Source organism: Capra hircus, chromosome 27 (genome assembly GCF_001704415.2).
Source record: "Capra hircus breed San Clemente chromosome 27, ASM170441v1, whole genome shotgun sequence".
NCBI lineage: Eukaryota > Metazoa > Chordata > Mammalia > Artiodactyla > Bovidae > Capra > Capra hircus.
Window position 1 is genome coordinate 7,002,705 of NC_030834.1, and position 12,933 is coordinate 7,015,637.

General features: G+C 42.1%; 1 protein-coding gene across 5 annotated transcripts in view; it reads right to left on the bottom strand.

Moving 5' to 3' along the window:
* Nucleotides 1–12,933, bottom strand: part of PSD3 (pleckstrin and Sec7 domain containing 3) — a 489,705-nt gene that overhangs the window by 323,533 nt on the left and 153,239 nt on the right. Inside the window, exon 1 of one of the 5 annotated variants that reach the window (XM_018041863.1) lies at nucleotides 7,555–7,644. The exons of 3 other annotated variants lie outside the window; for them this stretch is intronic. Coding sequence is in view for 1 of the 2 variants with exons in the window: in XM_018041860.1 (XP_017897349.1) it covers nucleotides 7,241–7,271 (31 nt within the window). In the remaining variant the exon portion in view is untranslated. Of the gene's footprint in view, nucleotides 1–7,240; nucleotides 7,509–7,554; nucleotides 7,645–12,933 lie in introns of those variants that run through there. One more of the 5 variants, XM_018041860.1, reaches the window with a different exon arrangement.

The following is a 12,933-nucleotide window of genomic DNA, read 5'->3' on the forward strand; positions in this document are numbered from 1 at the left end:
CCACCTCATGTGAAGAGTTGACTCATTGGAAAAGACTCTGATGCTGGGAGGGATTGGGGGCAGGAGGAGAAGGGGATGACAGAGAATGAGATGGCTGGATGGCATCACCGACTCAATGGACATGAGTTTGAATGAACTCTGGGAGTTACTGATGGACAGGGAGGCCTGGCATGCTGCGATTCATAGGGTCGAAAAGCGTCAGACACGACTGAGCGACTGAACTGAACTGAACTGAGTACACTGTCGGTGGAACATAAATTAGTGCAAACTCCTATGGAGATTCCTCAACAGATTAAAAACAGAACTACATATGATACAGCAATTCCACTTCTGGGGATTTACCCGAAGGAAACAAAAACACTAATTGGAAAAGATATCGGCACCCTTACGTTCACATTTTTTACAACAGCCAAGAAATGGAAATAATCTAAGTGTCCATTAATGGATGAGCAGATAAAGAAACTGTGTGTATATTAACACATAGTATATGTCTATATAATATTAACATATTAATATATTAACTTAGCCATGCTGCTGCTGCTAAGTCGTGTCAGTCGTGTCCGACCCTGTGCGACCCCAGAGACGCAAGCCCACCAGGCTCCTCTGTCCCTGGGATTCTCCAGGCAAGAACACTGGAGTGGGTTGCCATTTCCTTCTCCAATGCATGAAAGTGAAAAGTGAAAGGGAAGTCACTCAGTCGTGTCCAACTCCCAGCGACCCCATGGACTGCAGCCTACGAGGCTCCTCCATCCATGGGATTTCCCAGGCAAGAGTACTGGAGTGGGGTGCCATTGCCTTCTCTGAACTTATCCATAAAAGGATATTATTATGGAATAATATGGATATTATTCAGCCATAAAAAGCAATAAATCTTGCCATTTGCAACACATGATTGGACCTTGAGGTGGTGGTGTAGTCACTAAGTCATGTCTGACTGTTGCGACTCCATAAACAGTAGCCCTCCAGGCTCCTCTGTCCATGGGATTTCCCAGGCAAGAATACTGGAGTGGGTTGCCATTGCCTTCTCCAGGGGATCTTCCCCAACCAGGGATCAAGCCCGGGTTCCCTGCATTGGTGGGTGGATTCTCTACAGACTGAACCACCAAGGCAGCTCAGAAAGTGTTAGCCACTCAGTTGTGTTCAGTTGCGTCCGACTCTTTGGGATCCCATGGACTGCAGCCTGCCGGGCTCCTCTGTCCATGGGATTTTACAGTCCTCTAAGAAGACTGGAGAGGGCTGTCATTCCCTTCTCCAGGGGATCCTCCCAATTCAGGGATGGAACCCAGGTCTCTTGCATTGCAGGCGGATTCTTCACCATTTGAGCCACGAGGGGACCTTGAGGGCGTTACGCTAAATGCAGTAAGTCAGAGGAAGACAAATACTATATGATCACTCTTATTTGTGAAATCTTAAAAAGAAAGAGCAAAACAAGATCACAGATACAAAGGACAGACTAGAAGTTACCAGACGGTAGGGGTGAGGAGCAGGTGAAATGGGTGAAGTGGTTCAAAAAGTTACACACTTTCAATTACAAAATAATCAAGTGGATGCAATATATAGCCTGGGAGTCATGGTTAATAACACTGTATTACATATTTGAAAGTGGGTAAAAGAGTAAATCTTAAAAGTCCTCATCACAAGAAAAAACCCTTTTATAACTATGGATGGTGATGGATACAAACATTATAAAATATGTAATATTATGCTGTATGTCTGAAACTAATTTAATGGTGTATGTCAATTAAGACTCAAAAAAATTCTCAGGATCATGGGGAAACAAGCCTGCTCCAAAAGATGAGCTTCAGAAAAGCCCTGGCCCTTTAAGAATGATCCTGTCTGAGGATCAGCAAATGAAATGGATTTCTTTCTACTCTGGGTGACAAACTCCTTCAAAGAAAAGGGCTGAAATGGAGGAGGCGGGGAGGAAGAAAAAAGAAAAAGAATGATTTGGCAAGCCTACTGCAGACTTGGTCACAGTTTCACAGTAGAAATGTGAAGTAAAGAAGTTTATCATGAGGGATTCTGAGCAACTGGATGCAGGCTTCCCAAAAGACTATGATGGCCACGTCCACGAAACAGCAATATACACGTCACACATTCCCGAGGAACTGGGCCGAGTCATTTTTAGGAAAAGGTTCTTCCTTTGTTCTGTCTTGTTGTACTGCCACTAGAACATAAACTCCAAAACAACTCCGTCTGATATCTTTACCACTATTATATCCCCAGAGCCTAGAATAACAGTACTAAGCAAAATGGATATTTGTTGAATCAATGAATGAATGAAGACTGTCCTATAACCAACAGGATACCGTTTAATAGAATTTCAAAACAGAAACGGAAAGATGCTTCCCAAAACATAAGCAAAATAGTACATGCCAATGCCACTCAAATTCTGTCCCCTGCTCCCAAGGACAGGCTGAACAGAATGCTGGAGACACTGTGGGGGGCGGGGAGGTCCTTCCTAACTTTGGAACTACCCAATTCTTCCACTTCATCAGCCAGCATTTACTGTGCGCCAAGAATATCCTGGACACTGGAAAGCAGAGCGACAAGCAAGGCCATCACGGAGTCTGTAGTCCAGCAACTCCATCTGCACGTGTTGTCTACTCAGACGAAGTTTAAGCAGAGGTCAAGTGAAGTGGGGACAACTTGGCCATGGTTTTAGAATTCACCATAATCCTACATGGGCAATTACCACTAAACTTAAATTTCTCAGCTGATTATCTTACTCTCCAAATGCTATGCTGTTCCATATGGCAGTCACAGTCACATAAAACTACTTAAATTTAAATTAATTAAAATTAAATAAAATTGAAAATCCAGTGCTCCATATGTAGCTGGCTACAACATGGCAGCAGATACAGAGAATGCTTTTCCATGCTCAGGAGAAGTCTATTTGAAAGCTCTAACCTAGAACCTTTCTACTCAAAGTGTGGCCACGGAGCAGCAGCAGCAGCAGCACCCAGGTGTTTGTTCAAAATGCAGACTCAGGTATCACTTCAGACCTTCCTAATCAGAATCCGAATCTCTAAAAAGAACCCTGGGTGATCCGCATACATTTAAAATACAGAAACACTCCTCCAGAGAAGGACTTCAATATCTCTGAATTGTGCTGACTACATTTAAATAGTAGGTTTTTACTCTAAAAGATAATCTCAAGAGTTCCTACCTCCTGACTGAAAGGCCCAAGTGTTCAGTTAAGTAAACAAGTAAAGAAAAGAGGCAGTCTCTCCTTCCTATGCAGAGAAAGGCTGTGCCTTCTGGTCTGGGTTTGCCTTCCAGCTGATCCAGCATCCTTTCAGCAGAGGAAGAGAGCCACCTAGACCATGATGGGACCCTGTCTTTAGTTTATAGCTCACCGAGAATTTCTCTCAAAATGAATGATGGTCAACAACTCTACCCTTACACAGAAGACCATAAAGTTCTAAAAAAAAAAAAAAAAAAAAAGACTACAAATGTAATACTGAGCATTAGTAAATGCCTGTACATTAACATCTGTACGTAGCCTGAAAGAAATTACACTGGAGCTGAAAGGAAAGGAGCTGAGGGAAAGGTAAGGTTTTTCTATTTTTAAAAACTGGGATATTTTCCCAGACTTTGAATGTTCATGCCATCCAACAGATCACTTGTGAAATAAAAATGCACAGGCAAATTCACTTTCGTACAGCACTTTCAAGAGAATACTATTTCTTGTAAGCATGGTTCAGCAGATTTTCAGTCCTTTCTAAGTCATGGCTAACCTAGCCACTAGAAGTCCGCTTCTCTCCTTTCCCTGTAGGTTGTTCATAAATGCAATAACATCCATGGTGCTCTCTGTTCTCTAATGAATATCAGTTAGCAAACATCTTAAAAATTAGTTATTATGATAAAAGAACTATAAATTCTTAAGTTATTTCAACACTGGAAAATGGACAGAACTTTCAGGCTTAAAGACACACTGCCCTTGGCCTGTCAAGGAAGAATTCAATCCCATAGACAGAGGGTGACTGATTTTTCCCCTTTAGTCTGAAATTTCATAAATTAATAAAAAAAAATGAAGACAGTCCAATTTACAAAGCAACATAATAAGCCTTGCAGAGTAAAATATCTCAAATACATTTTACCTATAAGTAATCACAATTCTTGGCCTCCCTGGTGGCTCAGTGGTAAAGAATCCACCTGCCAATGCAGGAGATACAGGTTCCATCACTGATCTGGGAAGATCTCCTGAAGAAGGAAATGGCAACCCACTCCAGGATTCCTGCCTGGAGAATCCCATGGACAGAGGAACCTATTGGGCTACAGTCCAAGGGGTCACAAAGAGTCAGACACAACTTATCAACTGAACAACACAACAACAAGTTATAATCCATAACTGTGAATAATAAGGATCAATGCTTTTGTGTCTAATAATCAATAAACCCCTCCAGTAATACAGAGACGCATTTAGGATTTCAATTTGCAATGGAATAGGAAAAGTTGTATTTAAAAAAGAAAACAGAATAATAATCTATTTTTACTAAGCAACAGAAAACATATTCAGTATGAGAAAATGACACAAAATGAGTATGAGTAATGACAATTTGCTAAGTGAGTAATCTAAGTATATTATATTTTGGTACACACCCTTCACTCTAACGGAGAAGGCAATGGCACCCCACTCCAGTACTCTTGCCTGGAAAATCCCATGGATGGAGGAGCCTGGTGGGCTGCAGTCCATGGGGTCGCTAGGAGTCGGACATGACTGAGCGACTTCACTTTCACTTTTCACTTTCATGCATTGGAGAAGGAAATGGCAACCCACTCCAGTGTTCTTGCTTGGAGAATCCCAGGGACGGGGGAGCCTGGTGGGCTGCCATCTATGGGGTCGCACAGAGTCGGACACGACTGAGGCGACTTAGCAGCAGCAGCAGCTTCACTCTAATAAAAGTCACACTGAAGAAGGCTGTATTTGAGGCTGCTGGCTATTATCTGGTCGCTAGCAACTCTCTAAAAAGCACAGATAGAGAAGGTATTTATGTACTACAAGACCCAGGAAAAGGTCTCCCAACCACTACACAAACTATTAGCATGCGCACGCAAGTAGAGACTGCTCCATTAATTGGACATTTCTTCCCAAGTGATTAATAGTTACAGCTGTGCTCACCACAAACTCAATTTTATATACTAATGAATCAGAGCCCAATGTTTCTCCTTCGAGTCTAATCCCGGGGGAAATGAGACTAGCTTCCCATTCCGGTCAACTGCAGAGGAGCTCTCTATGAGCTGGGAATGGCAGCTCACAGCACCCGGAAGGGAAAAACATGAGCTAAAGAGCGGCTCAGGGATCCTAACCCCAGCTCTCCGCCCTCGTGCAGAGCACTGGCGCTCACCCCAAGACGAAATTCTAAGCTGCAGGAGTTGAATTCAGGTCTGACTTTAAAATCACTGTTTCTAAAGCTGGTTTCCTCTTCTCAGGCAGCAGCTTCTTGATCCACACCACCCACTCTCCTGTGTCTTCTTCCGTCTGCCCTTGCGCTTCTCCTACCAGACTTGCCGCTTCTGATCACCGCTGCTCTTCTGACTGCAAACATCCCAGCTTTTCCTACTTCTTCCTGCTAGGAATTCATGCTTTTCAAAAACCCAATTTTACATTTTCATTTTTTCCAGCTTTGCTGATGTAGCTGATAGAGAGCACTGGGTAGGTCAGGGAGTACAGCATGCCAGTTTGACACACCAGATTGAAAGCTGATCACCACTACCGCTTGAGCTAACACCGCGGTCACATCACATCATTACTTCTCTTTTGTGGTGAAAACATTCAAGATCGACTCTCATAGCAGCTTCGAAGTATATCATACAATATTATTAACTGTAATCACGACGATGTACATTAGAGCCCCAGAACTCACTCATCTTCTAACTGAATCTTTCCACCCTTGGGCCACCTTCTCATTCTCCCTACCTGACAGCCCCTGGTCACCACTACTCTACTCTCTGGAAATCCAATTTTTAAATTTCTCTGACTTTCACTTTTTAAAATTTTATTCCTGAAAGCAAATAAAGTTTAAACTTTTAAAGAACTCCATAGTCTTATTTATAGCAGGCTCTCTCCTGCTAAAGTCAGCACAGATATGGTATGGTAGTACTCATATCAATTCTTACATATTTTATTAAATATTTTAATTTTGAAACTGATATTAAAGAAATTTAATACTTAAGACATTGACATTTGAAGTACTAATTCTTGTTTTAAAATCACAAATGCTAAGCAGCTGGAGTGCCCAGCAATGATGAGCCAGTACAGCTGTGGACTTCCCTAAACCGCTGTGTGTCAAGACAGACGCCAGGCACAGTGGAAAACAACAGCTCCAGTCAGCCTCCTGCCTGTCACAAGCCCCAGCAGGTCCATATTCGCGGTCAGTAGTTATGCTCAATAAGAGCATCCCACAGCTGTGCTAAGCATTCAGGCTGCAAGTCAACATGAGCAATGGTTCCAAGTATCTCTGAAAATGAAAATTTCAGCAAAGTCAACTTCCCTGATGAGAGAGAAATAAATCTTTAATTACTCTTAAGGGTGACACTCTTTAACAGATGAGAAGAACACACCCCGGTGTGTAAACTGAGGAAAAATAAACCCCCAGCAGAGACCACCTCTGCCCAGGTGCTCTGCAAGCTAGAGTCTGTCCAGGCACCCAAGCAGAACGGGAGGAGAGCAGTCTGGGCTCTTTAAGAGAAGCTCCGCCCCTACTCCCATCCAAAGCCTCCACATCAGGTCTCTAAACTACAGGGGTAGCCGGTTCCTCTTTCTTTCTATATAATACGTCCAAAAATGGGGAGAAACGGGGTGATGGCACTCTGTGTTTCCCGGGGCGGGGGGAGGGACAATGAGAGGAAATAAAATTACAGGTAAGCATAATATTCTGCGTTCTACCTAAAAATAAATAATTTGAAAAATCCAATTCAGATGCTAAAATAAACATTCCAGGTGAAAGCCAGGGGAGGGACTGGGCGATGGCGCTCGGAGGGCAGGAGGGCGGCTGGGGAATTAAAGAACAGCTGGCGTGGGCAGCCCGGAATAAATGCGGAAGGCGCTTCTCTGGTCGGGATTCAGCAGAACCTCATCCAGCCCCAGCAGTCTCGCACTGGGATGGTCGAAAGACAAGACCAGCAAGCAGAAGCAGTCAACCATACAGATGGATCATTTTACAGCAGCATTTTACAAGAGAGCGATATATAAAATCAATTTGCCTGCAGAGACCTACAAAGAGAGGTTACTCACAGAGATTACTGTAGCTCCAGCAGTTACCCATTGATCATAGAAAATGCCCCGTTCATCAGCTTAACGCTCGAGAAAAGTTAGCTAGAAGAGAAGCTGGCTAATTCAAAATCTGCCGTTCCAGTCAACTGGAAGCAAGTGAGTTTCAAAGGTCCTGGCAGCCCTGGGGCCCCGCACCGCGCGGGGTGGTGTCCACGGGCGCTCTGAGCTCAGGAGCCCGGCTGAGCCAGCGGCCGCCGCTCCCTTCACAAAGGCACGCAGCCTGCCCTCTCGCTCTCCCTGCCGGCCTCTGCGCTCTCTCTACCTTGGTAGCTTACCGAAAACAAGCACCGTAGGGCTTTTCTATATTTGTGAAAACTACTTCCGAGGAGATAATGGAGCTGACGGGAGTGAGCTTTAATGTAACCATTTCCCCGGTGCAGCAGCAAGGAGCCCAGCAAAGGCTGAGAGGACTGTACCATCCCGGGTGACATCAGAGGTGGGGCTGTCATCAGGATCACGCAGCATTTTCTCGGAGGCGAGGATGACACGTGGAAGGCTATGGAGGAGCTCCCTTTGAAAGGCTCTAATTCTTGTGTTACTTCAACAGAAAAGGCAAAAGCCAATGTCATGTGGGACGACTGCCATGGGGAGGATTTCTATCCTGCTTTCCTGCTCCTCGGCTTGTTCCTTCTCCTCGGCTCATGGCTAAATGATGCTGCCAACTAAAGTCATTTTACTGACGACTGCATTACGATTCCTGCGATTAAATTCATATTTGACGGGTAATTGGTATCAGTTGGAAAATGTGACATGATAAAATTCAAGGACATTAACATCTAATCTTAAATATAATGACATAAACTTGTACATCACTTAATGGTAACTTAGATGGACACAGTACCTTTCAATCTCAATAAAAATACTAAATGTAAAAACTAATAGTTCTACAGACGAGAAAAGCAAGGTGAAAACCAGCACAAGACACATAGCATAATGTAATAATACTGGTCCTTGGTCTTTGTAATGGAGGATAACACAAACATTAAAAATATCTCATCTTCTATAATCTTAATATTCCAACCAGTTTAAAAAAGCAAAGGCCAATAATACAAAGCAACTGATGGTTATTTTCATTCATTCCATATACATTAACTGAGTACCTAACAAGTGCGAGATAATGTGCTAAGTTTAATTCAGAGTATATATTTCTGATAAATAATATAACCAGAATAGAAAATATTTATCAAACGCTTCCTAGTGCCAGGCACCACACTAAGCCGCTTTACTGTACTGACTCCTCTGTTCCTCCCAGCAGCTCTGTGGGATAGCCGCCATAACTAACCCATTGTACAGGTGAGGCTACCGAGGCACAGTGTGCAGCTTGTATGAGGTTGGCTAACGTGGCCAAAGGCAGGATTCAGAGGCAGACACTGAGGCTGCAAAATCCGCTCTTTCAGGTCCTAAAGCAGCACTGACCCCTGAGGGCGTCCTTGTCAAGTAAAAGAATTCCAGAGGAAGAACAGTTTTCAGGATATGGAACCACAGCAAGTCAAAAACACCAAAAAGCCTGGCTCAAATATGAGAGGACAAAGGCAGAGGGAACACCCAGAGGAAGCACATGAAGACAGTGAAAACGACACCCAGGAGAGGAATTTCAGTGTTCGCAGCTCCAGTGACCTTGGGCCAATGGCTAAACCTTTCAGCTTTAGTTTCCTCACTTCTTATTTAAGTTATAAAAGCACAGTTAGAGCATACAACCCAAACTTGCAGTCTGGGCTCCATCACTTTCCAGTTATGTCCTTTTAGCAGTTTATTTAACGACCCTGAGGGGATTCAGTCTCCGCATCCAAAGAGTAAAGAAAACAGTGAGGTTGTCCTGAAGATTAACTATTCATATAAATATATAAAGCGCCCACAATCATAACTAGCATACAATAAAAGCTCAAGATTATCATTATTTATACTATAAATCATTACTTTTAGCATTATTATCTCATTTTTAAACTACAACTGGCAGCTTCCTCCCTTTTCTAAAACTTCTTCAAGAAGGGCTGCAATTTTTCCCCAGTCGGTAGGAAAAGCAAGAAAGGACAACTTTGCTGGCTTTATACAAACCCTAACCCGTCCATGAAACCCCACCTCCTGGTGAGATACAAGCCAAAGCTGCTGGGTGAGCTTTCCAAGAAAGCTCCTTACGGGGGAAGAAACTCAAATACATGATTGAGGGCGCTTAATAAAGTTACTCTGACCACATAACGCAACATAACCAAGCTGATCCCCTTGAATGGGACTACCAGTGACCGTGAGGCAAGGACAACTATCTCAACCACATGAAGGCCTCATTTCCAAGTGTCTAGCATCTCACATGAGGCTTTAATGAACGGTATCTTTGACTGAGATCCTAAAACCCACCATTTTATTAGTAAAAAAAAGTAAAGTCCGAAAATAAACAAGTTACACAGTCTCTAGTCTCTCGTGTACACTATCTTTAAAAAATATTCATATGGAAACAGCACCTGAGTCTGCAACTGGGCTGGCAGCGCCAACCACAGAGAGCAGAAGGGCAGCAGGGTTTAGTGGGAGGCAGCGTCAGGGCACAGAGAGAGGATGCTGAAGTCCTCGACCGTCTGGTTTTGATCTGTTTCTGCAATGCAATCTAATAAAGCTGCCATTACCCTTGAAAGACAGATAGTATCAACAATATTCAGACAAAAGGACCATTAAAAAATTTACAGAACAAATAAGAACTGTACAGGCTTTCTAAAAAAAAAAAAAAGTTTATCAACCAATATTCTATTTAAATGTCTTCTATAAAAGATAGCAACTCATTTTTCTAGAAACATCACTGACAAAATCAAGAAAGCTAGATTTATAAAATGTACTTTTTCATTAAATAAAACTATATAACAGCCAACCACAACCAAATGTTTTTTAATGAAGAATGAAATGTAAATCATAAGAGCATTTTGAGTGCTAACATTAAGTTTATACTGACTCTATCTTCTTATGTTCTATTCTGATGCTCTGGCACTTTGGGCTCTGGTTTTGGGAGGCAGCCTTTCCCAGGGTAACTACTTCCTGGAGACAGGGAAGGACTCCCCTGGGAGTAAGCACAATTCTGATGCACAAGCCAACCAACCCAGAGCCTCAGCCGGAGCATCTCCTCCCCCAGCCTCTCCTTCATGAGTCATTCCCTGCTCTAAATCACCCCGGGGCCTGGAGCTGGACAACTAGGAAGCACCCCTATAGACCTTAACCCCTGAAATCACATGTGTCCGTTTGACTTTCCATACCTGACTTCAAAGAAATCCTAAGTTCAAATCCCATAAGAAAGTTTTAGGAGACATGAATAATCAATTATTCTTGAGTAACAAAATTTCAAGTAAGTTCAATGTATTTCTAGACTTTATAGTCACTAGTGCTGACAAGCTCTATAGGTAATAAATTGCTATTTGATATAACGTATTATTTCTCAAAAATTTCTAACAAAGTAATACACATAGACAAGCAAACTAATTGTTATCCAATTTAATCCAAGATTTTAGAAGTAAAAATTTTTACAAATTAAGACTTGTAAAAAATTGTATAATGTCAATTTTATCACCACTACATATGAAATTTTATTATTTGCTTTTATTAATTACTAAATCCATGAGGAGTCAACAAGATTATCAGAACTGGTAACAATAGTTTCTTATTTGAAATAACTTTCTTTTACTGAGCAAATTTCAACAAATAAGAAGTCAGTTTTCCTACCTCAAGTTATTTATCTTTTAATTCTGATTGTTAGATGTTACAAAAAATACTCATGACAATTTCAGGATTATAAAAATTTAGTTTTTACCTATTAGTCTATTGTTCCTACCACGTGCTCAGCTGCTCAACTGTGTCCGGCTCTTTGCAGCCCCATGGATGTTAGCCAACCAGGCTCCTCTGCCCACGGAATTCTCCAGGCAAGAACACTGGAGTGGGGTGCCATTTCCTCCTCCAGGGGACCTTCCTGACTCAGGGACTGAACTCGTGTCTCTTGCATCTCTGGCATCGGCAGGCAGATTCTCTACCACTGCGCCACCTGGGGAGCCCTTTACTACAAAGCACACACCCAATTAATTGTTTCACTTAATCCTTAAAATCCACTAAGAAGTAGAGATCAGGTACATCTAAATATAAGGCAATCCAAAGGACAAAAAGTTGTTGGCTACACTGAATACACACACTTTAGGGATGTAGATTAAATAACCAAGTAGCTTCTCATAATATTTTATGTTAATAGTATACCTATACAAAATCAAATATTACACAAAATAAAAACACTTGCTTTTATTCACTTAAGTTTCAGAGAATTATCTTAGTAAAGCTTTTCACATGCAATTTGTCATTAGGATCTTTGTTACAGTATCATTTTGAGTTATATTACATCTTGGGTTCTGCCTTAAGTTGATACACAGCCATTTTAAAATCTGTGTGATGATATAGCTGGAAATTCTATCCTAATGCACAGAATCCATTCACTAAGAGTGCTAAACTCACCGTCTGGCCCGTAAAAGTCACTTTTAAAAGCCAATTTACAGGGACATCCAACACAGACAACTCCAGGATTATTTCTTCAGGTATAATTGCTAATTGTGTGTTGAGTTTGCTTTCTCCTCTTTTTTTTAACTTATTTTAGTGATCTCTGTAAGCATCCCAATGAGAATTATCTGCAGTTATTTCAAGCTAATACGTATTCTCCGAAAGTTCTTTGTTACTCAAAAACAAGCAGAACATCCCTGATTCAGAAATGGTAGAAACCGGAATACAAAGTCACTCCTTTGCTGATAAGTTTCTAAGGAAAACATCCTTACCCTAGTGTGGGGACATACAGAATTTTTTTAAATTTTATTGAAGTTCAGTTGATTTATAATGTTGTGTTTAATTTCTGCTGCAATATCCTCTTTTTATATTCTTTTCCTTTACAGTTTATCAGACCCTATTAGATACAGTTCCCCGTGCTATACAGTGGGACCTTGCTGTTTAAACATCCTACGCATTGACAGAATAGTTTGCATCTGCTAGTCGCAAGCCCCCAGTCACGCCTTCCCTTCCCCTCCTCCCCCTCAGCAACCACAGATCTCTTCTCTATATTTGTGAGCGTGGTTTTGGCTCATAGATACGTTCATGCGAGTCATTCAGACTCCATATATAAGTGATAGCATACCGTACCTGTCTTTATCTTTCTGACATACTTTGCTTAGTGTGATAATCTCTAGGTCTACCCATGCTGCTGCTGCAAATGGCATTATGCCATCCTTTTTCATGGCTGAGTGATATCCCATTGCATATACGTACCACATCTTCTTTATCCATTCGTCTGTTGATGGACCAGTGAACCAGTGAAGTTGCTCAGTCGTGTCCGACTCTTTGCGACCCCATGGACTAGAGTCTACCAGTCTCCTCCATCCATGGAATTCTCCAAGCAAAAGTCCTGGAGTGGGTTGCCATTTCCTTCTCCAGGGGATCTTCCCAGCCCAGGGATTAAACCCAGGTCTCCCACACTGCAGGCAGACGCTTTACTATCTGAGCCCCCAGGGAGGTCCTTATTGATGGGCATTTGGTTTGTTTTCAGGTCTTAGCTATTGTAAATATTGCTGCTGTGAACATATGAATGCATGTATCAAAAATTCTAGTTTTGTCTGGGCATATGCCCAGGGCTGGGGTTGCTGCATTATATGGTA